This window comes from Carcharodon carcharias, chromosome 7 (assembly GCF_017639515.1).
Source record: "Carcharodon carcharias isolate sCarCar2 chromosome 7, sCarCar2.pri, whole genome shotgun sequence".
Classification (NCBI taxonomy): domain Eukaryota; kingdom Metazoa; phylum Chordata; class Chondrichthyes; order Lamniformes; family Lamnidae; genus Carcharodon; species Carcharodon carcharias.
Genome location: NC_054473.1, coordinates 166,088,075 through 166,114,714, shown reverse-complemented (window position 1 = coordinate 166,114,714; position 26,640 = coordinate 166,088,075). Strand labels below are relative to the sequence as shown.

Sequence of the window (26,640 nt, the reverse complement as noted above, 5' to 3'; positions counted from 1 at the left end):
ACTCCTGCATAAACAGACAAATGGTGTACTCCTGCATATACTGATATATGATGTACTGCTGGATGTACTGATATATGGTGTACTCCTGGATATACTGATATATGGTGTACTTCTGCATATACTGACATATGGTGTACTGCTGGATATACTGACATGGTATACTGCTGGATATACAGCTATGATATACTGTTGGATATACTGTTATGGTATATTGCTGAATATACAGCTATGGCATACTGCTGGGTATACTGTTATATGGTATGCTGCTATAGTATACTTTAACAAAACACACACATACACAGAGCAGAATTTTAACCCTGCTATGCCATTCCCGACAGCAGAACTCTGCTCCACTTCTGCTCTCTTACTTTTTGCTGGTTCCCACACAATTAGAATTAATATTTAAAGTGCCGACGGCATGCAATGGAGACATGTGAGATCATGCAGCAGGGGAAGCTTTTCAGTGCTGAAACCTGCCATTAGCTAACAAGTCAGCAAGTAGGCGTGGTTATAAAAGAGCTTCCTGGACAAACAAGGAGCCTTTGCATCACGGCCCCAACTTTACTGCCCAACTCCATTGGCATTCACCGAATTGAGAACATGAAGGTGACACATGTATTTTTAAAATTTAAATTTCATTGTAAATATTTCATATCTGATTGGTTTCACTTTATTCATGGTGGCTGGGCATTATCGTTGTTTGTTGAGACTAGCTTTATCAGAGATCATGGTTGGCACGCATTGATGGTTACAGAAAAGTTAGGGACGTTTCTTTAGTGGAAGAAACAATGTTGTGTTTTTGCATTTACTCTTTTTGTTCGTCTTGGTATTGAGTGTTATTTTTGCCAGTGTGTGAGACATGGCTGAACTTGCTGGCTCAGCTGTCCCTCCATTCTGTGTATTGTAAAGGACATTGTCTGTGATCATTCTCAGTGGGGATAATTGAAATTGAACTGAAAATGCTGTAGGAATCTGCCAGCTAACATCTTGAGATGGACCCACAAGTGGGACAGCACTGACACTGCCCTTTCAGCCCCTCATTTTCCTACCTTGACCGATTGCTCCCACCATGCACCCCCCACTACACCCCCATCATTAGGCCCTTCCCACTTCACTCATCCATGCCTCCGAGCCCATCGCTTGTCCTCTCTAGGTACCCTGTTCCACTCTTCTAAGCCCCACGTCCCATTCCACAGACTCCCCTCCCCTCCCCTCACCACTGACTGATCCTTGCCAGTCCTGAGCCACCATACAAGCTGCCACGCTCCTGCTCCCCTCCCTTGTGCTGCAGGGTCAACGAGGAAAACTGCTGACCTCAAACACAGCTACACAAAGCTAACTGTTGCATGCCACCTTCAAAGGAATGGGAACTGGGTGCCACAAAATTATCGTGCACCATTGAATTTTTAACGAAGGTCGGGCATAATTCCAAAAATCTTTAAGGTAACGAGTATTCACAATTACAAACGTATTACAAGTAGGAAACTGCCATGGGATGGAGTGAGGCCCAACCCACCACAATCACACCACTGAGTTAATCTCCAAATTTGAACCTGCCAGATACCTTTCCCACTCTTGCAGGCTCCATAATGCAGCCGCCCCCCACACCACCCCCACCACCCCCACCCCCACCCCAAACCAGTGGTATCCATAAGAAAAATACAATTGGATTGGATTTGAGTTGAACTTCAAGGGAGCTGGAATAATCAATACATAACTAAAAATAGAGCAATTCCTTGAGGCACCTCAGCAAAAATCTATGATGTCTTATTTTAAAAATCTGAACCTTTGTGATTATTTTTCCTTCTTCACAGCAGCAAAAATGAATAGTTTTACATTAGGGCAACTAAGAAAATAAATACTATTTATAATTACAGAAGTTTTCTAGGATCAGGATAACCTCACATCAAGAAGAATCATATTGGACTCAAAACATCTATTTCTCTGTCCACAGAGCCTACCAGGCCTGCTGAGTTTTCCAACTCTTTTGTTTTTATTTCAGATCTCCAGCACTCACAGTATTTTGCTTTTATTAACATCACATCTGTCCAGAAAAACATTGAGGTATTTATGTTTTAAATACAACAATAGAAATTAGACAACAATAGCACGTATGTACAAAAAAGTAATCAAAAAGGCTATTTCAGTTTTGTCCTTTATGTTAACGGGGTCGAGATTCAAAAGTGAGTGTTTTTTAATTTGTTCAGTGGATGTGGATGTATGCTGACATTTCCCGAGAACATGGAGGTGAGCTGCCTTTTTGAACCACTACAGTCCATGTGGAGTAGATGCACCCACAGGACTGTTAGGAAGGGAGTTGCAGGATTTTAGCCAAGTGACACTGAAGGAACAGCGATATATTTCCAAGGCAGGATGGTATGTGAATTGGAAAGGAACTTGCAGGTGGTGGTGTTCCCTTCCATCTGCTGTCATTGTTCTTCCAGGTGGTAAAGGTTGCGGATTTTGGAAGATGCTGTTGAAGGAGCTTTGGTGAGTTGCTGCATGCTTCTTGTAAACGGCACTCCCTACAGTGGTGAGGGAGTGAATATTTAAGGTGGTGGATGCACTGCTAATGAAGCAAGCTGCTTTGTACTGGATAGTGCTGAGCTTCTTAGGTACTGGAGCTGTGCTCATTCAGGCAAATGGAGAGTATTCAATCAGATTCTTGACTTATGCCTTGTAGATTGTGGAAAGTATTTGGGAAGCCATGTGGTGAGGAACGCACCACAGAATTCTCAGCCTCTAACCTGCTCTTGGAACCACTGAATTTATGTGGCTGCTCCAGTTCAGTTTGTCAGGATATTGATTGTGAGGAATTCAGTGATGTTAATGCTGCTGAATGTCAAGGGTTAGATTCTCTCTTGTTGGAGATGGTCACTGCCTGGCACTTAAGTAGCAAGCAATATTTGCACCACATATCAGCAAGACTTTGAATGTTGTCCGGGTCTTGTAGCATGCAGGTACAGATGGCTTCATTATCTGAGGAGTTACAAATAGAACTGAACACTTTGCAAACATCCCACTTTTGATCATATGATGGAAGGAAAGTCATTGATGAAGCAGCTGAAGATGGTTGGGCCATGACACTATCCTGAGGAACTCCTGCAGCAATGTCTGAGGGATGAGATGATTGTCCTTCAACAACCACAACGATCTTCCTCTGTGCTAGGATGACTCCGACCAGTGGAGAGTTTTCTCCCATTCCCATTGATTTCATTTACTAGGGCTTTTTGACACCACACTTGGTCAAACGCTACCTTGAAGCTAAGTTGAGCGCTTTGGTCATATCCCATTCTGGATTACCACATTCAGTTCCAGGCACCGAACCTCAGGAAATAGACACTGATTGCATAAATGTAGTTTATATTTCTCTGAGATTACATGAGATCATGCCTGAATCTTCTAAAGGTTTAAGATGATAAAGGGATTTGATAGGATAGACATAGAAAAGGTATTTTCTTTGGTGGGGGAAAAACAAGAACAAAAGATTTAAGTAAAGCCAGGCCACTTAGGAGTGAAATCAGGATGAAGTTTTCACAAAAAAATCTGGAACTTATTCTTTCAAATGGCAATAAGTTCTGCATCAATTGAAATTTTCAAGACTGAAATTGATAGATTTGTGTTATGTTGAGTAACAAGGGTTTATGGAACAAAGGCAGCTAAATGGAGTGGAGGTGCAGATCAGCCTTCATCTATTTGAATGGCCTAGTCTTTTGTTCTTTCAGTTGTAATGAAATTCATTAGTCCCTTACATCAATTTTATGAGAGTGATATTTGTGCAAGGATGTTTGGGGTTAAATGCAGCTTAACACTTGTTACCATCCAAGAAAAATCGATGCAAACATTTTCTTGAAGCCCAGTGAAGTCCTAGAAATAACCCAAAACATTAATCTACAATCTTCAGGTATTTCATTTTATTTTAGAGGTTTTACTATAATATCTTTCTAATTAACAAATGACTTTCATTACTTGTCCGATACAATCCTTAAATTCTAGATTCAAAAATGTCCATTCCTGGATTTATATTCTGTTGCAATCTTGGAAGATGTGGAAATTCTTTAAAATTTCTTTCTTAAGGGGAACTTTGACAATCCTACAAGATACTCAGTTTCTATCTATTGAGATCAGTGTTTGGGCCAAGGAATTGATTTACAAAACAACACAATTCTGTCTGAAGACTGATATGCAGTTTACTCCGTACAATCACCACTGCCCTTTCTTTCGACAAAGAAATACATTGCCGAGTTACAAATACTTTACATAATTTATTAGTCCTTTATTAACCAAATACATTGATGTACGCGAAACTACATATCTTGTGGAACAAAACTGGATACCCTATATATTTACCACTGCAAATTAATACGAATCTCACAAAACATTGGCCACCTGTAGACAGCTGGCACATGCTTAGCTACTGTTGAATTAACCTAACCCCTGTGCAGAAACAGGATTGGACCTTTTTGATTTTTATTAGAAATTATCTTTACTCCAATAAAATATTTGAGTTATCGATATGTTTAAATTACTACCTATTTGTGCAAACCCACCACATACCTCTTTCAACCCACACAAAAAAAAACTGTTTCAATTTTTACATGCCAAATGAGTAAAATTCTGACTGGGGTACTCTGCAGAATCATCTCTACAATATGGAATAGTCCTACTCCTTTTATGCTGAAATAAATGCTGCAGCCCATGAAACTCCTTCGTTGACATCCTAAATGAGAAGCAAAAATCATTATCTAGAAACATGGAAAAGTGGTACAAATGTACAAACCACAATAAAAAGGTAGGTGTACATATTGTAATCGCTCCTGCACTGTATTATGTTGCTTCTATTATTCACTATAAACCCTAGCAGATCTCAAAATGGCAGACGTTCAATTGGTACTTTATAAATATGAAGTATTGCATTATAGAAACTGAATGAATCAAGACCATTTACCATTATAAAATGAAAAAGTGTAGACTTTGTATTAACTATACAATGCAAGTAGAACCAGAAAATACAACAGTCGTGGGGTTTTCCAGTTATGTCAGTTTTATTACCAATTAGCCACCCGCCATTAAATTGTGGTTTAATCTGTAGAAAAATAACAGCTGAGGCCATTTAAAAAGTGAACATCATGGCTTTAAAGAGAACAAAATAACCTGAAAATAATAAAAACAAAATTCACAACATAACCATAATACCATTGGTCAAAAACAGACCTTGTCATGATTTCAGTGCCATAGTGACCAGCTTTATACATTATTGACTAGTTGCATTGTATCAAATAAAAATTTGAAGTTAATTACAACCTACAGTTGAATGGTTAAAAATTTACGGCCAATATATTGCTCATCTTTCAGTTGCTGAGATATTGTAAAACCAGGAGGATTGTGTAGGTTAATTGTCATTTTTAGAAATCTCACCTATTTCCATTATGACTACTTTTAAGAGGATCACATTGAACTGCATTCCTTATAAATTACTCTTGCTTGTTAAGCCAAGAGTCTCGATACACAACCCATCACTCTCACTGCTAAAGTACACGGGAACAGACGTGCAATTTTTATTGCTAGGAATGAAGAGTGACTCAGTCTTCAATGGACTTTAGGAATTTCTCATAGCTCTCTTCATCCATCAGCTCATCAACTTCAGCAGGATTATCAACTGTCATTTTAATGAGCCAACCTGTCAAGAAAAATCACCAGGTCACTACATGAAAAATGTTACCCAAATTGCCACTTTCACGATAAATATGGTTTCGCATAAAAAATGAAACACGAAGTTAGAAGTATTAATATCAATACATTTCACTTCCTAAGTTACTTCAGAACTACACGGAAGTTTTTGGAAGAAATTTCAAGATTTACTTCAGATGAATTTCAAGTCTATTTAAAATCAAATACTTCTTCTTGCAGAAAACATACTTTCTGAATCCCAAAATGATTTAATTAAAGGGAAAGAACCTTCATTCAATTTCTAGCAAATAAAATACAGGCCAAAATCTGAAGTTACTTGAGTGTTATCTATAAAAAATAATTCTAATACTGTGTGGAGACAGTATTTTTCCAGAAATAACCCAATTAATCTGCCTGATTTGGTGGGTGGTGGTGGTGGTGGTGGTGGTGGTGGTGGTGGTGGTGGTGGTGGTGGTGGTGGTGGTGGTGGTGGGGGGGGGGGGGGGGGGGGGGGGGGAAAGAAAGAGACATTTAAATTGTTCTGTTCTGGGGAGAGCAAGATCTACAGCAATCACCTTTCTTCATGACATTAAGTCATTATTAAGCTGAAGGCACTTTTGGCTCATGCAGGATTGAATCATGAACAGGAAGTTAGGGTGTAGCCACAGCTTTGGGATTGATAGAAATGGCGAGTTAGACAAGAGTCACCATCATACATGAGGAAGCTGATCCTGTCCTTCACAGACGATAAACATGAATGATAGAAAAAGGATCAAGGATGCAACCAGAAAGTACACAAAAGATGACGAAGCAAAGAGAAACAGCAGCCAACATCTCTAACAGAATTACCTGGAAAAACTCAGCAGGTCTGGCAGCATCGGCGGAGAAGAAAAGAGTTGACGTTTCGAGTCCTCATGACCCTTTGACAGAACTTGAGTTCGAGTCCAAGAAAGAGTTGAAATAGAAGCTGGTTTAAGGTATGTGTGTGGGGGGCGGAGAGAGAGAGAGAGAGAGAGAGAGAGAGAGAGAAGTGGAGGGGGGGGGTGTGGTTGTAGGGACAAACAAGCAGTGATAGAAGCAGATCATCAAAAGATGTCAACAACAATAGTACAAAAGAACACATAGGTGATAAAGTTAAAGTTGGTGATATTATCTAAACGAATGTGCTAATTAAGAATGGATGGTAGGGCACTCAAGGTATAGCTCTAGTGGGGGTGGGGAGAGCATAAAAGATTTTTTAAAATTTTTTTTAAAAATTTAAAAAATTTTTTTTTTTAAATAATGGAAATAGGTGGGAAAAGGAAAATCTTTATAATTTATTGGAAAAAAAAAAGGAAGGGGGAAACAGAAAGGGGGTGGGGGTGGGGGAGGGAGCTCATGACCTAAAGTTGTTGAATTCAATATTCAGTCCGGAAGGCTGTAAAGTGCCTAGTCGGAAGATGAGGTGTTGTTCCTACAGTTTGCGTTGGGTTTCACTGGAACAATGCAGCAAGCCAAGGACAGACATGTGGGCAAGAGAGCAGGGTGGAGTGTTAAAATGGCAAGCGACAGGGAGGTTTGGGTCATTCTTGCGGACAGACCGCAAGTGTTCTGCAAAGCAGTCGCCCAATGTGGTCTCCTCTACATTGGAGAGACCAAACGTAAACTGGGCGACCGCTTTGCAGAACACCTGCCGTCTGTCCGCAAGAATGACCCAAACCTCCCTGTCGCTTGCCATTTCAACACTCCACCCTGCTCTCTTGCCCACATGTCTGTCCTTGGCTTGCTGCATTGTTCCAGTGAAGCCCAACGCAAACTGGAGGAACAACACCTCACCTTCCGACTAGGCACTTTACAGCCTTCCGTACTGAATATTGAATTCAACAACTTTAGGTCGTGAGCTCCCTCCCCCATCCCCTTTCTGTTTCCCCCTTACTTTTTTTTCCAATAAATTATAAAGATTTTCCTTTTCCCACCTATTTCCATTATCTTAAAAAAAAATTAAAAAAAAATTTAAAATTTTTAAAAAATCTTTTATGCTCTCCCCACCCCCACTAGAGCTATACCTTGAGTGCCCTACCATCCATTCTTAATTAGCACATTCGTTTAGATAATATCACCAACTTTAACTTTAACACCTAGTGTTCTTTTGTACTATTGTTGTTGACATCTTTTGATGATCTGCTTCTATCACTGCTTGTTTGTCCCTACAACCACACCCCCCCTCCACTTCTCTCTCTCTCTCTCTCTCTCTCTCCGCCCCCCACACACACACCTTAAACCAGCTTATATTTCAACTCTTTCTTGGACTCGAACTCAAGTTCTGTTGAAGGGTCATGAGGACTCAAAACATCAACTCTTTTCTTCTCCGCCGATGCTGCCAGACCTGCTGAGTTTTTCCAGGTAATTCTGTTTTTGTTTTTATTTTGGATTTCCAGCATCCGCAGTTTTTTTGTTTTTAGCCAACATCTCTAGTATGCATTACTGGTGAAGGGGCCTTGAATATTGGTCATGCGTAATGGGAAGTAAAAGGCATGCCACCCATGAATCTCTGTCCATTAAACCTCCTCACCAATTAGAGGAATTCAGAAAATTATCCCTGCACTGCAAAATTGCGAGTTATAAATATGGCCTTGAGAAAGCAGAAATGAATAGAACAATAGAAATGAACGATAGAAGGGTTTGGAGTGATTGATAGTCCCAAAGCAGCAGAGAAAATTCAGGAGGATGAGAAGATGATGCAAGTCAAGTTCACATTCAGACTGTTTGTGATTTTGAACAGCACAGTCTCAGCGTTGTGGCTGGAAATAGAATTGAACTGGAGGGTCTAAATAGGTATGGATGAGATAATTCCAAAGTAACAACATATTCCAATATTCAAAAGACAATGAAAGATTTTAGATGATGCAATATTTAGTAGGAATGCAAGAAAGGAGGGTTTTTTCCAGGATGGGAGCAGTGATGCTGAGAGAGATGGGAGTGGAGCCAGAAGACAGAGAGTGTGTTGATGTAATGGGTTGAGGAGGGGAATCAGAAGCATAACAGGGAGGGAACTGAAGGTGATGGGCTTCAGGAATTAGTTTAACAGCATGTTGGGAGATGAAAAGAGGAGAGTGGAAGATGGCCACATTCAACATTTTTCCTGCTCTGCACATTTCCAAGTAACCAACCCAATTTGAAGTGAGCACTCAATCAAGGAGGCTGAAGTTTTAAAGGGTGGTAAAATTTACCAGAGGAGGCATGAGCAATTGAGCACATAGCCTTGATTTCTGGAAAAGAAATCGATGAGTTCCTTAAATTTGAGGATGCAGTTGCGTGAAGTTGGCAGTAATAGCTTCTGGTGGAAAAAGAGGAGCTAATAGTTAATGTTGCTCTCCAGGATAATTCCTTCAAATTACTCCGAGATTAGCTATGGAAAAGCAACAAGACTAAGACTTGAAGCAGTCATGCCATATGTCATCATGGAGTGGAAGTCTGGTTCCTCAAAAAATGAATTCATATGGATGCAGGGCCATCAGGGCCACAGATGTGACTGTTTCTGACTAAGAATGGTGCAGATGAAAGGTTTACTAATTAGAAACTAATGAGATCAAGTATTTTGATCATAAAAGTATAAAAGTTCTGCAAATCAACATAAGAATTGGTGACAACTTCATTAGTTGAGTAGACAAGGACAAGAGCAAAGCAAACATTTTGTTGATAATGTTCCCGTTTGTATGAAAACAGTGAAACTTTCATTATCCACCATGTTACAAGAGATCTTTCTGATGGCCAATGGAAATTGGAAGAAAGTTAATACTCTTCAAATATCAGTCTTGCCCATATAATACAGCAGCACCTTATGGTCAAGAATGTAGAGTACAACAATAATATTACAAAATGAATATAGAGCTGTGATATTAAGGATTAGTATCAATGAAGCAATGTCAAATGCAAAACTTTTGTTTTGTGAACATTCTGGCAGGTAATTGAAGCTCAGATAATAGAAACTACACGGCAATATGAAGCCACCTTCAAGAACGTTAAATTGAAATACTTTAATATCCAAAGCCCCAAAATACACTTTAGGCATAATTTTAAATGACACTGAATAATTGGATTTGAAATAAGTCAACAACAAAATTATGCTGATTATAATGGAAATCACATTACTGGTTACCAGTCTCACATTGCTGTCATGAAAAATACCCTAGTCTCCAGCCACCACTCCCCCCAAAATGCCATAAACATTCAGCTTAAAAAAAAGAAATCACAGAGTAGTTCCAGCTTACTGAAAAAGTTTAAGCTCCCATGCATCTGAAAGCTTATTATAAATAATTCATATACCTTCTCCGTAGCAGGATTTATTGACTAGTCCTGGATTGTCAGCAAGAGCCTTATTTACATCGGTTACCTCTCCAGTCAGGGGTGAATACAATTCACTAGCAGCTTTCACACTTTCCAGAGCACCAAATTCATCTGAGAAAAGAATGTTTGCCACACAATACACTTTGTACAGTACTGATGATTACTTTTGAAAATATTAGATAAATTAGACATAGATAAATTAATGATTTACAAGGGAGACCAAAATTATAGGGGGTAGACAGCACAGTAGATCCACGATCGGATCAGCCATGATTTTATCAAATAAACGGAGCAGGCTCGAAGGGACGAATGGTCTACTCCCATTCCTAATTTCATATATATTCAAACTGTTTATAACAACTGACAACTAACAGTAATGCTTCATATCAAGTTGAAAGTTTAACATTTTATTTATGCCATGGAAGTGACTGACAATAATACTTTGAACTAGTTTGAGTAAATGTTTTGACTTTATGCATATTTTATGTGACAAGAGGACTATGTTGATATCTGCTCAATGGAGGAAAGATGGAAACAATACAAGGCTGCCACTATATGACAGAGTTTAATCTGCTTTCATCATGTTTATTTTACTGGACTGTTTACCTTTTACAATAAAAATACTGGTACAGTTTTCATTCAACATAGGATGAATATTGCTTTGTTAGCCAGAGAGGTGTAAAAAGGTTACACAAGAGTTGTATAAAGCCACTCATTTCCTCTGCTGTTAATATTTTAAGCAAAACATAACAGTATACCATAAATTTCCAGCACCGGACAATTTACTTCAATATAGGTGTTTGTTTCAAGGGAGTGTAGATTATGTTTGACAATGCATTCATTTACTGATGGCTCCCTTAGGTTACACCATCTAGAGGCACAAACACTTGATATTAACTCGATGTGCCAACTCATTTTCAATTACTCATGCCTTATCTTGCGTTTTACTTTCACCAGACTTAGCATGCCATGCACCTTCTTCAGGCCAAAAGGAAAGACCAAAGGTGTGTTTGTAAGCTTCCATCAATGTTGCTTTTCAGTTGGACATTAGGAAGTGTAAGAGAGCAGTCCAAAATGACTGGCCTCCTGCTTGATACAGGTAATGCTCTACATTTATATCCACTTAACTCATCAGTTGAGTTTATTTTTCCTAATTTGTTCAGGTCACATGCTTAAGACAATGGAACAAAGTCAATACTCACCCAATTGGTTCAGCTTTGTGCCTATCTCTGGCAATCCACAATATACAACGTCTCCTAATGCTTCCTAAGGAGAAAAACAATCCTGTACGTCAGGATCTTTAGCACACATTTAATAATGTTAATTCTCTATTGTGCAACAGCTGGACAGATACACTTGTTTTCAGAAATGTAGAACATGAAAATATTTCAAAAAAATATCTAAAATATTAAACACCCCCAATCTGCCCATATTTTCTGCTGTCTTGAATTATAAATCCTTATGTGCACAGTTGATGAAAACAGCCCATGTGAACTTGTTAAACCAATTACATTCTTCAATCAGTAGAGATACCTCATCCCACCACTGGTGAAAGGGACTTAATAACGAGGTGCAATTGTTTAATTGGAGGTGATGGAGGTTCAGCAGCTAATGTAGATCAGTAAGGAAAGGAGTGATGGTTGAGCAAGACTTGGTACAGGACAAGCTGTAGCAGAGTTTTGGATCAGCAACAATTTATAAACTTTGGAGGATCAAAGGTTGACCAGGAGAATGTTGCAACAAAAGTCCAGAGATGACAAGTGCTGTAAGGTATGGATGGCAATTTCAGCAACTGATGGTTTAGGTAGGGGAGGAGCTGGCATTATTAGAGATGGAATAAGCGGTCTTATTGTTGGAGATTTTATGGGGTTAGAAGCTCAAATCAGGGTCAAATAGGACATCAAGGCTGATATGTTTGGTTGGACCGGAGACAGTGCCCAAGGGGGTGGGATGGAATCAGTTGCAATGGAACAGAGTTTGTAAGGGGACCAAAGAGAATTACTTTGGTCTTCCCAATGTTTAACTGGAAAAAAAATTGCACTTCATTCAAAACCGGATGTTGGCCAAGCCACGGAGGCATTGTGGCACCTTGGGATGTTACACAATAAAAAGAGTTACATAAATGCAAGTTATTGATGCTGCTGATGCCAAGAGAGATTCAAACATGGAGATACAGAAAAGGTGGGAGGCTGCAACTTTGAGGGCTTCAGAGAGGAAAGAAATTGGGGATGGGGCAGTGATTAGCAAGGACAAAGGAGTCAAGGGCGGCTTTTTTCTTGTGGAGTGTAAAGTAGTTTTGAAAGGGAAGGGGGACAGGGTTCGGGGAAAGGGAACCCTTGACAATGTCAATTCTGATCGGAACCTGGAAGGCAGATCCGGTGGTCAGCAATTTAGCAGGAATGGAGTCAAAGGAGCAAAGGCTAATCTCATGAACAAGATGAGCCTGGACCGCACATGAGGTAATGTGGGGAAAAACTAGAGAAAAAGATGCAGGCTCAGGCTAGAGCAGTCGGGAATATGGGGGTAAATGGGAACATGTAAACATTTTACTGAGATAAGTATTTCAATGGTGTACATAAGGGAGTGGTTGAGCAGATCCATTTACTTTGTGAAAATCAATGAATAATCGGAGATCATAGAAACTTGTGTGTCTGATTTTAAATGCTCAGATCCATGACCAAAACTAACATTTGAAGAAGAGGTAAATTGTAAAGCACGTACCCCATACACTTCAGAATATTTATTGATAGACTGACCATTAAAAGTAAAACATTTGGGGAATATATGTATCAAACTAAAAATTAAAAGTACAATATACAAAGTTCATTTCCAAGCTCATCTAGATATTTAGTCAGGTGCAGAAGGCAAGCAAGCAACATAATGGACATAAACACCTTTCACATTTCATTAAAAAAATACACATGAAGCAGCAAAAAACTATATTGTTTGTATAAACAGACATTGCGGATGAAATGATTGCCATTTGCTGTCATTTCACTTATCAATAGCAAATACAACATCGAGCTCAAATTATAACAAATCCCCTCCTTGTTTGCAAATGAATATTTTTAGCAAAGACACTTGCACGAAGTGTTTGATTTCAAAACAAGTGAACATGAAGTCCTGCACACGACCTAAATCCGGGATCTGGAACAAAAAGCTTTTAGCTATTTAAAAATGCCCTACTTTAAATACTTATGATTTTCTACTTTTAACATACCTTTCCCAATATAATCACATTTCTATCTTTTAGTTTTACTACTGATGTTTAAAGTTAGGCTTAAAGTCAACAGTCAGAACCTTACTCTATTCCCGCATAAATTTCAACGATGCAAGTATAGAGTCCATTTTCTTTAATCATTCATGAATGTGGGAATCACTGGCAAGGGCTTTATTTATTACCCATCCCTAATTTCCCTAGATAAAAGTGAGCCACCTTTTCGAACTGCTGCAGCTCATGTGGTCTATATACAACCACAGTGCTGTCAAGAAGGGAATTCCAGGATTTTGACCCAGCAACGATGAAAGAACAACAATATATTTCCAAGTCAGGAATGTGCGCGACTTGGAGGGGGGGGATCTTTTAGGTAATGATGTTCCCATGCACCTGCTGCTCTGGTCCTTCTAGGTTGCAGAGGTTCCAAGTTTGGGAAGAGCTGTTGAAGAAGCCTCTAGAATGTGCTGCAGTGCATGTTGTAAATGGTACACACTGCTGCCACTCTGTGCTAATGTAGGAGGGACTGAATGTTTAAGGTCATGGATGGGGCGATAACCAGGAGATGCTCTGCCCTGGGAGATGTCAAGCGTCATTAAATGGAATAGTTCATTTACTACACTGTGCTGTCTTGAATATGTTTAAAACTTTGGTGATGAAGGCATACATTTTTCGCTCCAAGATATTTTGTTTGCAGCCAAGTGTTAAGATCTATTAGTTCTTCAAAGTCACATTGTTTCAAACAGACAGTACTCTTATAGGCACAATATTTAACACAACTAAGTTTATTTTTTGTAAGGAATTCATATTTTCACCAACCATAACTAAAGACTATAGAGTTTTTGCAAAAACATATGCTTTAAAATAATTTAACAAGTCTGAATTTATTTTTTTAAGGATCACAGGGCTTTACTACATTTGTGTGTCATACCGACAAAGTTTATTCAGTGCTTAAAAACAAAAAACTGCGGATGCTGGAAATCCAAAAACAGAATTACCTGGAAAAACTCAGCAGGTCTGGTAGCATCGGTTCGAGTCCTCATGACCCTTCAGCAGAACTGGTTGAATCCAAGGAGAGGGGTGAAATATAAGCTGATTTAACGTGGGGGTGGTGGGTGGGGGCAGAGAAGTGGAGGGGGGTGGTGTGGTTGTAGGGACAAGCAAGCAGTGATAGGAGCAGATAATCAAAAGATGTCACAGACAAAAGAACACAGAGTTGTTGAAGTTGGTGGTATTATCTAAACAAATGTGCTAATTAAGAATGGATGGTAGGGCACTCGAGGTATACCTCTAGTGGGGGTGGGGGGAGCATAAAAGATTTAAAAATGATGGAAATAGGTGGGAAAAGAAAAATCTATATAAATAATTGGAAAAAACAAAAGGAAGGGGGAAGAAACAGAAAGGGGGTGGGGATGGAGGAGGGAGCTCAAGATCTAAAGTTGTTGAATTCAATATTCAGTCTGGAAGGCTGTAAAGTGCCTAGTTGGAAGATGAGGTGCTGTTCCTCCAGTTTGCGTTGGGCTTCACTGGAACAATGCAGCAAGCCAAGGACAGACATGTGGGCAAGAGAGCAGGGTGGAGTGTTAAAATGGCAAGCGACAGGGAGGTTTGGGTCATTCTTGCGGACAGACCGCAGGTGTTCTGCAAAGCGGTCGCCCAGTTTACGTTTGGTCTCCCCAATGTAGAGGAGACCGCATTGGGAGCAATGAATGCAGTAGACTAAGTTGGGGGAAATGCAAGTGAAATGCTGCCTCACTTGAAAGGAGTGTTGGGCCCTTGGACGGTGAGGAGAGATGAAGTGAAGGAGCAGGTGTTGCATCTTTTGCGTGGGTATGGGGAGGTGCCATAGGAGGGGGTTGAGGAGTAGGGGGTGATGGAGGAGTGGACCAGGGTGTCCCAGAGGGAACGATCCCTACGGAATGCCGCCGGGGGGCATGAAGGGAAGATGTGTTTGGTGGTGGTATCATACTGGAGTTGGCGGAAATGGCGAAGGATGATCCTTTGAATGCGGAGGCTGGTGGGGTGATAAGTGAGGACAAGGGGACCCTATCATGTTTCTGGGAGGGAGGAGAAGGTGTGAAGGCGGATGCGCGGGAGATGGGCTGAACACGGTTGAGGGCCCTGTCAACGACCGTGGGTGGAAAACCTCGGTTAAGGAAGGAGGAGGACATGTCAGAGGAACTGTTTTTGAAGGTAGCATCATCAGAACAGATGCAACGGAGGCGAAGGAACTGAGAGAATGGGATGGAGTCCTTACAGGAAGCGGGGTGTGAGGAGCTGTAGTCGAGGTAGCTGTGGGAGTCGGTAAGCTTGTAATGGATATTGGTGGACAGTCTATCACCAGAGATTGAGACAGAGAGGTCAAGGAAGGGAAGGGAAGTGTCGGAGATGGACCATGTGAAAATGATGGAGGGGTGGAGATTGGAAGCAAAATTAATAAATTTTTCCAAGTCCCGACGAGAGTATGAAGCAGCACCGAAGTAATCATCGATGTACCGGAGAAAGAGTTGTGGAAGGGGGTCGGAGTAGGACTGGAACAAGGAATGTTTCACATACCCCATAAAGAGACAGGCATAGCTGGGGCCCATGCGGGTACCCATAGCCACACCTTTTATTTGGAGGAAGTGAGAGGAGTTGAAGGAGAAATTGTTCAGTGTGAGAACAAGTTCAGCCAGACGGAGGAGAGTAGTGGTGGATGGGGATTGTTCGGGCCTCTGTTTGAGGAAGAAGCTAAGGGCCCTCAGAGCATCCTGGTGGGGGATGGAGGTATAGAGGGATTGGACGTCCATGGTGAAGAGGAAGCGGTTGGGGCCAGGGAACTGGAAATTGTTGATGTGACATAAGGTGTCAGAGGAATCATGGATGTAGGTGGGAAGGGACTGGACAAGGGGAGAGAGAAGGGAGTCAAGATAACGAGAAATGAGTTCCGTGGGGCAGGAGCAAGTTGACATGATCGGTCTACCAGGACAGTTCTGTTTGTGGATTTTGGGTAGGAGGTAGAAGCGGGCCGTCTGAGGTTGGGCGACTATAGGTTGGAAGCAAACAGAACTGTCCCGGTAGACAGATCGTGTCAGCTTGCTCCTGCCCCACGGAACTCATTTCTTGTTATCTTGACTCCCTTCTCTCCCCATCCACCACTACTCTCCTCCATCTGGCTGAACTTGTTCTCACACTGAACAATTTCTCCTTCAACTCCTCTCACGTCCTCCAAATAAAAGGTTTGGCTATGGGTACCCGCATGGGCCCCAGATATGCCCATCTGTTTATGGGGTATGTGGAACATTCCTTGTTCCAGTCTTACTCCGACCCTCTTCCACAACTCTTTCTCCGGTACATCGATGATTACTTCGGTGCTGCTTCGTGCTCTCGTCGGGACTTGGAAAAATTTATTAATTTTGCTTCCAATCTCCACCCCTCCATCATTTTCACGTGGTCCATCTCCGACACTTCCCTTCCCTTCCTTGACCTCTCTGTCTCAATCTCTGGTGATAGACTGTCCACCAATATCCATTACAAGCCTACCGACTCCCACAGCTACCTCGACTACAGCTCCTCACACCCCGCTTCCTGTAAGGACTCCATCCCATTCTCTCAGTTCCTTCGCCACCGTTGCATCTGTTCTGATGATGCTACCTTCAAAAACAATTCCTCTGACATGTCCTCCTCCTTCCTTATCCGAGGTTTTCCACCCATGGTCGTTGATAGGGCCCTCAACCGTGTCCGGCCCATCTCCCACGCATCCGCCTTCACGCCTTCTCCTCCCTCCCAGCAACATGATAGGGTCCCCCTTGTCCTCACTTCGCACCCCACCAGCCTCTGCATTCAAAGGATCATCCTCCGCCAACTCCAGTATGATGCCACCACCAAACACATCTTCCCTTCATGCCCCCCCCCGGCGGCATTCCATAGGGATCGTTCCCTCCGGGACACCCTGGTCCACTCCTCCATCACCCCCTACTCCTCAACCCCCACCTATGGCACCTCCCCATGCCCACGCAAAAGATGCAACACCTGCCCCTTCACTTCCTCTCTCCTCACCTTCCAAGGGCCCAAACACTCTTTTCAAGTGAAGCAGCATTTCACTTGCATTTCCCCCAACTTAGTCAACTGCATTCGTTGCCCCCAATGCGGTCTCCTCTACATTGGAGAGACCAAACGTAAACTGGGTGTCCGCTTTGCAGAACAACTGCAGTCTGTCCGCAAGAATGACCCAAACCTCCCTGTCGCTTGCCATTTTAACACTCCACCCTGCTCTCTTGCCCACATGTCTGTCCTTGGCTTGCTGCATTGTTCCAGTGAAGCCCAACGCAAACTGGAGGAACAGCACCTCATCTTCCAACTAGGCACTATAGAGCCTTCCGGACTGAATATTGAATTCAACAACTTTAGATCTTGAGCTCCCTCCTCCATCCCCACCCCCTTTCTGTTTCTTCCCCCTTCCTTTTGTTTTTTTCCAATAATTTATACAGATTTTTCTTTTCCCACCTATTTCCATCATTTTTAAATCTTTTATGCTTCCCCCACCCCCACTAGAGGTATACCTTGAGTGCCCTACCATCCATTCTTAATTAGCACATTCGTTTAGATAATATCACCAACTTCAACACCTGTGTTCTTTTGTCTGTGACATCTTTTGATTATCTGCTCCTATCACTGCTTGCTTGTCCCTACAACCACACCACCCCCCCTCCACTTCTCTCCCCCCACCCAACAACCCCCCCCCAACCACCTTAAACCAGCTTATATTTCACCCCTCTCCTTGGATTCAGCCAGTTCTGCTGAAAGGTCATGAGGACTTGAAACGTCAACTCTTTTCTTCTCCACTGATGCTGCCAGACCTGCTGAGTTTTTCCAGGTAATTCTGTTTTTGTTTTTTATTCAGTGCTTGTCCACTTACATACCAATAAAATTTATTCACAATGGCAAATTAGAACGTTTTACATGGAAGGGTCACAAAAACTTAGCATTGATAGTGAAGTGAACCTTGGTCCCATTGATAATAAATACCACGAGAACAATTTGATTAGAAAAAGCTGATCTTGCAACACTAAACTGAACTAAGTCCAAGAACATTTAAGCAAAACTTGCGCACTTAAAACCAGCACACCTAATATCACTGAGTTCAAAAGTGAAAGTCTGATACAGGAATTACACAGGATGGTAGTAAAAAGTACCCACCTGAGCATAATTGCTAATGCCCACTGTACCAATTCCATTCTCAACTGTTATCCATTCATGTTTGTCTGTAAACTTGCGAGCTGCAAAATATAATAGGCCAACATTAAACGTGACTAAAACATTTTACCTAAAGTTTGGCAATCCATACAACATTAATGTTTTCAGATCAAATACAACTTGATCTTTATTAAAGCTATGAACATGAGCATGGAATCTACTTTGGATACTGCACTATATCTAATAAGTCATAAACTAAAGTATTGAAATGGTACCACACATCAGCTTAGTGCCATGACTGGAATAAAATAACTTCAACAAAAAAAAAACATTTCTTATAATTTCCTGTTTGCTCTCATGTATTTAATAAACATGGCACTCCTAGCGATCTGTATGCACACGCTCCTTTGTTCTCTAGTTCTAGTCTGAAATTTATATCCATCAAAACTCAATCCCCAAACTGTAGTATGGCATCATGTAACAGTTGAGGTATTACATTAACAAGTACAAAACACTTAAGCCCAATCAGCAGTGCCAATGAAAATAGACAGGACTAAGCATTAAAAGCAAAATACTGCGGAAAATAGAAAGCTGAAATAAAAACAGAAAATGCTGGAAAAACTCAGCAGGTCTAGCAGCATCTGTGGAGAGAGTAACAGAGTTAATGTTTCGAGTCCAATATGACACTAAGTCATATGACTTATTCATATTGAGTCCAAATGTCTTAGGGTCATACTGGACTCAAAACATAACTGTGGAGAGAGAAGCACAGATGCTGCCAAACCTGCTGAGGTATTCCAGCATTTTCTGTTTTTATATTCAAACTAAGTACTGGTTACTTTTAAAAGTAGTCTCCACTGAAAAGGTATCATTTGAATTTAGCTTGCCTTAATTGTCGGTTTTATAATTTCTGTTTCAAAACAAAAAAATGTAGCCTCGATTGCATAATTTGCAAGTTACCTCAGGTGACGGATGATGGATACAGAGATGGTGTGATTAACACAAGATAGATTATCTTACATAAACAATAGTAACATTTTCAACCCTCAGCCTTCAACATATGCTCCATTGTTTACTGTATACATCCTTGTAATCAATACAAACCTAGTTTGAAGTGACAGACCATTTCTAATTCTTGATTCATTTTTAATGTATGGATCAGAGATCACATCGTACAAAGACCCTTGAAGGCATCTTATACAACTGGTATTCTGATTAAATTCCTTATATCTTAAGCTGGAGGCCCTAAGTTGTTACTTTGTTTAGCAAATGGGTGTCCAATTTATGGCCCACAGGCCAGAGTCTGGCCTGCCAAGTGTTTCTGTCCAGACCACGGACCACTGTTCAAAATACAAGGAAATGGAAGTTAAAGATTCCGCAAGAAGCTGCTCCTCCAATCACAGGCTGTTTCTCTCCCAGGTTTGCTGCTGATAGTGATCCTGTCAGTCTGTGATTGAAAGAGCATCGAGCAGTGGGAAGGTGTGTGGCAAGCGGGGGGGGATTGAAAGGAGGCTGCGAGGGACAGACTGCCTGCCAGGGTGGTTGGGGTAAAAAGAGAGGCTGCCTGCCATGGGGTGAGGGGAAGAAACTCTGTGAAGGAGAGGCTGCCTATTGAGGGGTTGGGGAGGGTCAAGGGGAAGAGAAGCTGCCTGCTGGGGGTGAGGGGAAGAGAGGCTGTGAAGGAGAATCTGCTGCTGAGGTGCAGAAGAGGCTGAGAGGGACAGGCTGCCTGCCAGGGTGGGGGGGGGCTGTGTGTGGAAAGTCAGGAAGTTGATAGTGTACAGGTGACAAAGCATTCAGCCATAAAGAATCTCGCAGCCAAGTCCAATCCTATCCACAACTGTGCACTTTTAAAAAAATTCGTTCATGGGATAGGGGCACCGCTGGTTAGACCAGCATTTATTGCCCATCAGAACTGAGTGGCTTGCCAGATCATTTCAGAGGGCATTTCAGAGTCAACCACATTGCTTTGGGTCTGGAGTCACATATAGGCTGGGCCAGGTAGGTACAGATGGCAGATTTCCTTCCCTAAAGGACATCAGCGAACCAGGCTGGAAGGGGCCCTGACAATATTCCAGCAATAGTACTGAAGACTTGTGCTCCAGAACTTGTCATGTCCTTAGCCAAGCTGTTCTAGTACACATACAACACTGGCATTTACCTGGCTCTCTGAAAAATTGCTCAGGTATGTCCTGCACAAAAAGCAGGACAAATAAAACCCGGCCAATTACCGCCCCATCAGTCTACTCTCGATTACCAGTAAAGTGATAGAAGGGGTCATCAACAGTGCTATCAAACAGCACTTGCTTAGCAATAACCTGCTCACTGACACTCAGTTTAGGTTCCGCCAGCGTCACTCAGCCTCTGACCTCACTGTAGCCTTGATTCAAAATGGACAAAACAGCTAAGCTCCACTGGTGAGGTGGGAGTGACTGCCCTTGACATCCAGGCAGCATTTCACCAAGTGTGGCATCAAAGAGTCCTAGCAAAACTGGAGTCAATGGGAATTGGGGGATAACTCTCCGCTGGTTGGAGTCATACCTAGCACAAAGTAAGATGGTTGTGGTTGTTGGAGGTCAATCATTTCAGCTCCAGGACATCACTGCAGGGGTTCCTCAGGATTGTGTTCTAGGCCCAATCTTCAGCTGCTTCATCAATGACCTTCCTTCCATCATAAGATCAGGAGTGGGGATGTTCGCTGATGATTGCACAATGTTCAGCACCATTCGTGACTCCCCAGACACTGAAGCAGTCCATGTCCATGTCCAATAAGCAGGCTTGGGCTGACAATTGGTAAGTAATATTAGCACCACCGAAGTGCCAGGCAATGACCATCTCCAACAAGAGAGAATCTAACCATCACCCCTTGACATTCAATGGCATTACTATCGCTGAATCCCCCATTATCAACATCCTGGGGGTTTACTAATTGACCAGAAACTGAATTGGACCAGCCATATAAATATTGTGGCGACAAGGGCAAGTCAGAGGCAAGGAATCCTACGGTGAGTAACTCACCTCCTGACTCCTCAGAGCCTGTCCACCATCTACCAGGCACAAGTCAGGAATGTGATGGAATATCCTCCACTTGCCTGGATGAGTGCAGCTCCCACAACACTCAAGAAGCTTGACACCATCCTGGACAAAGGAGCCTGCTTTATTGGCACCAATACTGCAAACATTCACGCCCTCCACCACCAACGAACAGTGGCAGCAGTGTGTACCATCTACAAGGTGCACTGCAGAAACTCACCAAGGCTCCTTAGGGAGCACCTTCTAAACCCACGACCTCTACCATATAGAAGGATAAGGGCAGTGGATCATGGGAACACCACCACCTGGAAGTTCCCCTTCAAGCCACTCACCATCCTGACTTGGAAATATATCATCATTCCTTCACTGTCGCTGAGTCAAAATTCTGGATCTCCCACCCTAACAGCACTGTGGGTGTACCTACAACCCAGGGTCTGCAGCGGTTCAAGAAGGCTGCTCACCACCACCTTCCCAAGGGAAGGTAGGAATGGACAATAAATGCTGGCCTAGCTAGCAATGCCCACATCCCATCAATGAATAAAAAAAAAAATGGGTTTTTACGACAATCAACAATGGTTTCATGGTTAGACTTTTTAATTCCAGATTTTTTTTTTTTACTGACTTCAAATTTCACTGTCTGCTATGGTTGGATTCGGACCCAGGTCCCCAGAGGATTACCCTGGCTCTCTGGGTTATTATCCATCAGCATTCTGGGGGCTTAATCATTGACCATAAATTTAACTGTATCAGAGACATCTATACTGTGGCTACAACAACAGGACAGAACTTCACTATTCTGTCAGGCAATTAACCTCCTGTCCCTCCAAAGCCTTTACACCATCTATGAGGCGCAAGTCATGGGGACACGTGGCATAATGGTAATGTCACTGGGCTAGTAATCCACAAATCTCACCACGGTATTTAATAAATCAGGAACTATAAAGCTAGTCTCAATAATAGTGACCATGAAGCTATATCGATTGTTGTAAAAACCCATCTAGTTCACTAATGTCCTTTAGGGAAGGAAATCTGCCATCCTTATCTGGTCTGGCCTACATGTGACTCCTAAACATTGACTCTTAACTGCTCTCTGTAATGGGTAAGGAAGCCACTCAGTTTGAGGGCAGTTTAGATAGGTAACAAATGCTAGCCTTGCCTGTGATACAAACACCTTTAAAGAATAAAAGGGAAAAAAAATTAAGTCAGAGATAATGAGGCCACCATAGCATGCTTACTTCCAGTTAGGCTAAGGTTGTCCAGTCAGCATTTGAATTTGGAATCTTCCTGGTCTATGTGGGATGGCTCTGCATGTTACAGTGCCTTTAGCTTTGAGCCTTCAAGGAAGTTTTCTTGGTACTGCCTTGGAAATACATGCATGGCTTTGGAGTAACATATTTTCATAAAAGGAGTGAGTGCTCTATTGACAAAATATGACAGCTTGATAAGGGTCTGGGTAAAATTTTACTGGTGTTGGTTTGAAAAAAAATCATAGGTGATATCTGTATGCTTGTTCTTTTTGTTGTTCTCAGTGTCTAACTTTCCTCTGACTCTGATATCAACATGGCAGAATAATGTTATCTGTTTTTGATACCTTTGAAAGCTGAATGGATGTTGGAAAACTCCTGACTAATGCTATGGGAAGGATGGAGGAGAATTCACCGTTGTTATTGACAGAGAACTGCTTTAGCACATCTATACTATGAAATTTATCATCACTTGGGCTCTTGTGACCATCTATTTATTTGTTTCCTGATTAACACCTCGATATGCTGTTTCAAAAGAAACAGAGGTTCAGGGAGGGAATTCCAGAGTCTCAGTCTGTGCTTTGGTATGAGCTGGTCTAATCTGTCCTCAGAAAGCTACTATGCTGGGTAGTGCATGCATTGGTAAATGAGAGGCGATTCAAATGTGTGATGGGCAATTGTTTAAGCAGTGTCAGGTCATGGAGAAATCACCTACCACCTTGGTGCAGCTGCACCAATGCCAGGTATCTCACTAAATCAGTCTTCGATATTGTGACGAGAAAGTAAGCTAATAAATTCGTCTTCACATTTGAAGCTGATTCATAAAAATGCACATTTTGTGTTGTTTTGAGAACAGCAAGATAAATTCCTGATGCTTCACTTTCCAAAATTTGCTCACCAGCCCCAGTGAGAGTGAGTGAGTGAAAAAAAAAATTGAAATGTGACCCCTCACGCGAAAAGGTTGGACACCCCATGTTTAGCATAAACTGAAAGCCTTTCAATGTAGCAACTTAATTGGGGTCGCTTCATTTATGTAAAAGAAAAATACTGCAGATGCTGGAAACCTGAAACAAAAATTGCTGGAATATCAGTTCAGAAGAAGAGTCACCTGGACATTAACTCTTTCTCTCCACAGATGCTGTCAGACCTGCTGACTTAATTTATGTATGTCTTCGTGTTCTTAATTTTCTTTCTGTAGATTATTTTATTAGTTGCACCACAATCAACTATCTTTTCCTTCAGCATCCTTTTTTTGTTTATGTTTCTATTTCTCCTCTGCAACTCTTTTCCTGTACTTGACTTCTGGTGGTCTATCCAGGAAGAAGTTTCTCCATAATTGGTGTCTACTTCTATTCAGAAACAGCAAGCACAGCACTCTGGCAAGCGGTGAGATTTTCCTTTATATTTTTCTATCAAACTGACCAAAGGGTCCAGTTTCACTGACTTGAGTGGGCATTCTTCCAATAACAGTATAACACTTTTATCCATTATACTTTCAAACATATTATTTCTGAATGAACCAATGACATAATTTGAATATATGGCCCCCACCCCAATCCCTACCCTAACCTTAGAAAAGTTACAGCACAGGAGGCCATTCGGCCCATCTTGTCCATGCCAGCCTGAGGACACCCAGGTGCCCTTTCTAATCCCACCTTCCTGCACCCGGCCCATAGCCCTGCAGCTTACAGCACTTAAGGCGCAGGTCCAGGTACTTTTTAAAAGAATTTAGAGTTTCTGCCCCTACCACCAACTTGGGCAGCGAATTCCAGCCCCAACTACCCTCTGCGTAAAAAAAGTTCTTCCTCATGTCCCTCTACACCTTCTGCCACTTATCTTGAATCTATGTCCCCTGGTTCTAGAATTCTCCTCCAAGGGAAACAATTTTATCCTGTCCACTCTATCTATTCCCCTCATAATTTTGTACATCTCAATCAAGTCACCTCTCAGCCTTCTTTGTTCTAAGGAAAATAACCCCAACCTATCCAATCTCTCCTCATGGCTATGCTTTTCTAACCCTGGCAACATTCTTGTAAACCTCCTCTGCACTCTCTCCAGAGCTATTACGTCCTTCCTGTAATGTGGTGACCAGAACTTTACACAATACTCCAGTTGTGGCCTCACCAGTGTTTTATACAATTCCAACATTATATCCTTACTTTTATATTCTATAACTCTGCCAATGAAGGAGAGCATTCCATATGCCTTATTTACAACCTTGCCTACTTGAACTGCTGCCTCAGGGACCTGTGTACTTGTACGCCAAGATCTCTCACTTCATCTACCCCTCTTATTATATTCCCATTTATTGCGTAATCCCTATAACTGTTTGACCTACCACTTCTCTATGTTAAAATCCATCTGCCACTTTACCGCCCACTCCACCAACCCATTTACATAATTTTGGAGATTATGGCTATCCTCTATACTATCCACTACTTGGCAATCTTTATGTCATCTGCAAATTTCCCGCATTCACGCCCAAATCGTTAATTTATAAACAAACAGCAAAGGTCCCAACACCGAGCCCTATGGAACACCACTTGAGACAACTTTCCATTTGCAAGGGCATCCATCAACCAGTACTCTTTGTTTCCTGTTACAAAGCCAACCTTTTATCCAGTTTGCCACATTACCCTGAATCCCATGGACTTTTACCTTCCTGACCAATCTGCCATGTGGGACCTTGTCAAAAGCCTTGCTAAAATCCATGTACACAACATCCACTGCACTACCTTCATCAACACTTCTTGTCACTTCCTCAAAGAATTTAATCAAATTTGTGAGGCAAGACTTTCCTTTAACAAATCCATGCTGACCATCCCTGACTAGTCCATGCCTTTCCACATGACAGCTAATTCTCTCTCTCAGGATTGATTCTACTAATTTGCTCACCACCGATGTAAGACTAACTGGCCTATAGTTGTTTGGCATTTCCTTTGATCCCTTTTTAAACAATGGAACTAAGTTTGCATTTCTCCAGTCCTCTGGTACCTCTCCTGTATCTAGTGAAGATTGGAAAATCATCCTCAGAGCACCTGCTATCTCCTCCTTGACTTCCTTCGGAAACAATCCATCTGGCCCTGGTGACTTATCAACTTTCAAGGATTTCAACCCTTCGAGTACTTCCTCTCTCTTTACGACTATCCTGTCCAATATCTCGCAGTGCTCCTCCTGGACTACTATATCTACATTCTCCCTTTCTTTTGTAAGCACGGAGACAAAATATTCATTCAAAACCCTTCCCACAGCCTCTGCATCTACACACAAGTTCCATCTTCATTTCTGATAGGTCCCACTTTTTTCTTAACTAACCTTTTAGCATTAATGTATTGGTAAAACATCTTTGGGTTATCTTTAACTTTACTTGCTAATCTTTTTTCATGCCCTGTTTGATTTCCTTATTTGCTTTTTTACTTTGTCCCTGCACTTCCTATATTCGTCCAGGCTATCTGCAGTGCTTAGTTCTTTGTGCCTATTGTTCGATTTCTTTTTCTGTTTGATCTTCCCCCGTATTCCTCTAGACAACCAGGGGGGTCTAGATTTGGCAGGCCCACTCTTATTTTTGTAGGGAACATGTCTACTTTGTACATTAAGGATCTCGCTCTTTAGTGCTTCCCACTGGATTTTCACTGTTTTATCCTCCAGCAGTGTTGTCCAGTCCAGCTCAGCTAAGTCCCTTCTCATTTCTACAAAATTTGCCTTCCCCCAGTTCAAGACTTTTATTCCTGCCTTACCTCTGTCCTTTCCCATGGTAATGCTAAATCTAACTGAATTGTGATCACTGTCCCTGATATGGTCACCAACTGTCACTTCAGCCACTTGCCCTTCTTTGTTCCTCAAGACTAGGTCTAGAATTGCATCTCATCTCGTTGAGTTTGTCACTAATTGGTTGAAAAAATTTTCCTGGACACACTACATGAATTTTACTCCCTCAGTGCCCCTTATATTGTTTGAATCCCAGTTGATATTAGGATA

General features: G+C 41.7%; 1 protein-coding gene across 1 annotated transcript in view; it reads right to left on the bottom strand.

Annotated features, from left to right (window-relative positions):
• Nucleotides 1-3,346: 3,346 nt before the first annotated feature.
• LOC121279627 (glycine cleavage system H protein, mitochondrial-like) overlaps nt 3,347-26,640 on the bottom strand; it is a 36,190-nt gene continuing 12,896 nt past the window's right edge. Inside the window, exons 2-5 of the mRNA XM_041190808.1 lie at nt 18,389-18,468; nt 11,199-11,262; nt 9,976-10,107; nt 3,347-5,680 (exon numbers count right to left, since the gene is read on the bottom strand). Of these exons, the coding sequence (XP_041046742.1) occupies nt 5,583-5,680; nt 9,976-10,107; nt 11,199-11,262; nt 18,389-18,468 (374 nt within the window). The 3' untranslated portion in view covers nt 3,347-5,582. The remainder of the gene's footprint in view (nt 5,681-9,975; nt 10,108-11,198; nt 11,263-18,388; nt 18,469-26,640) is intronic.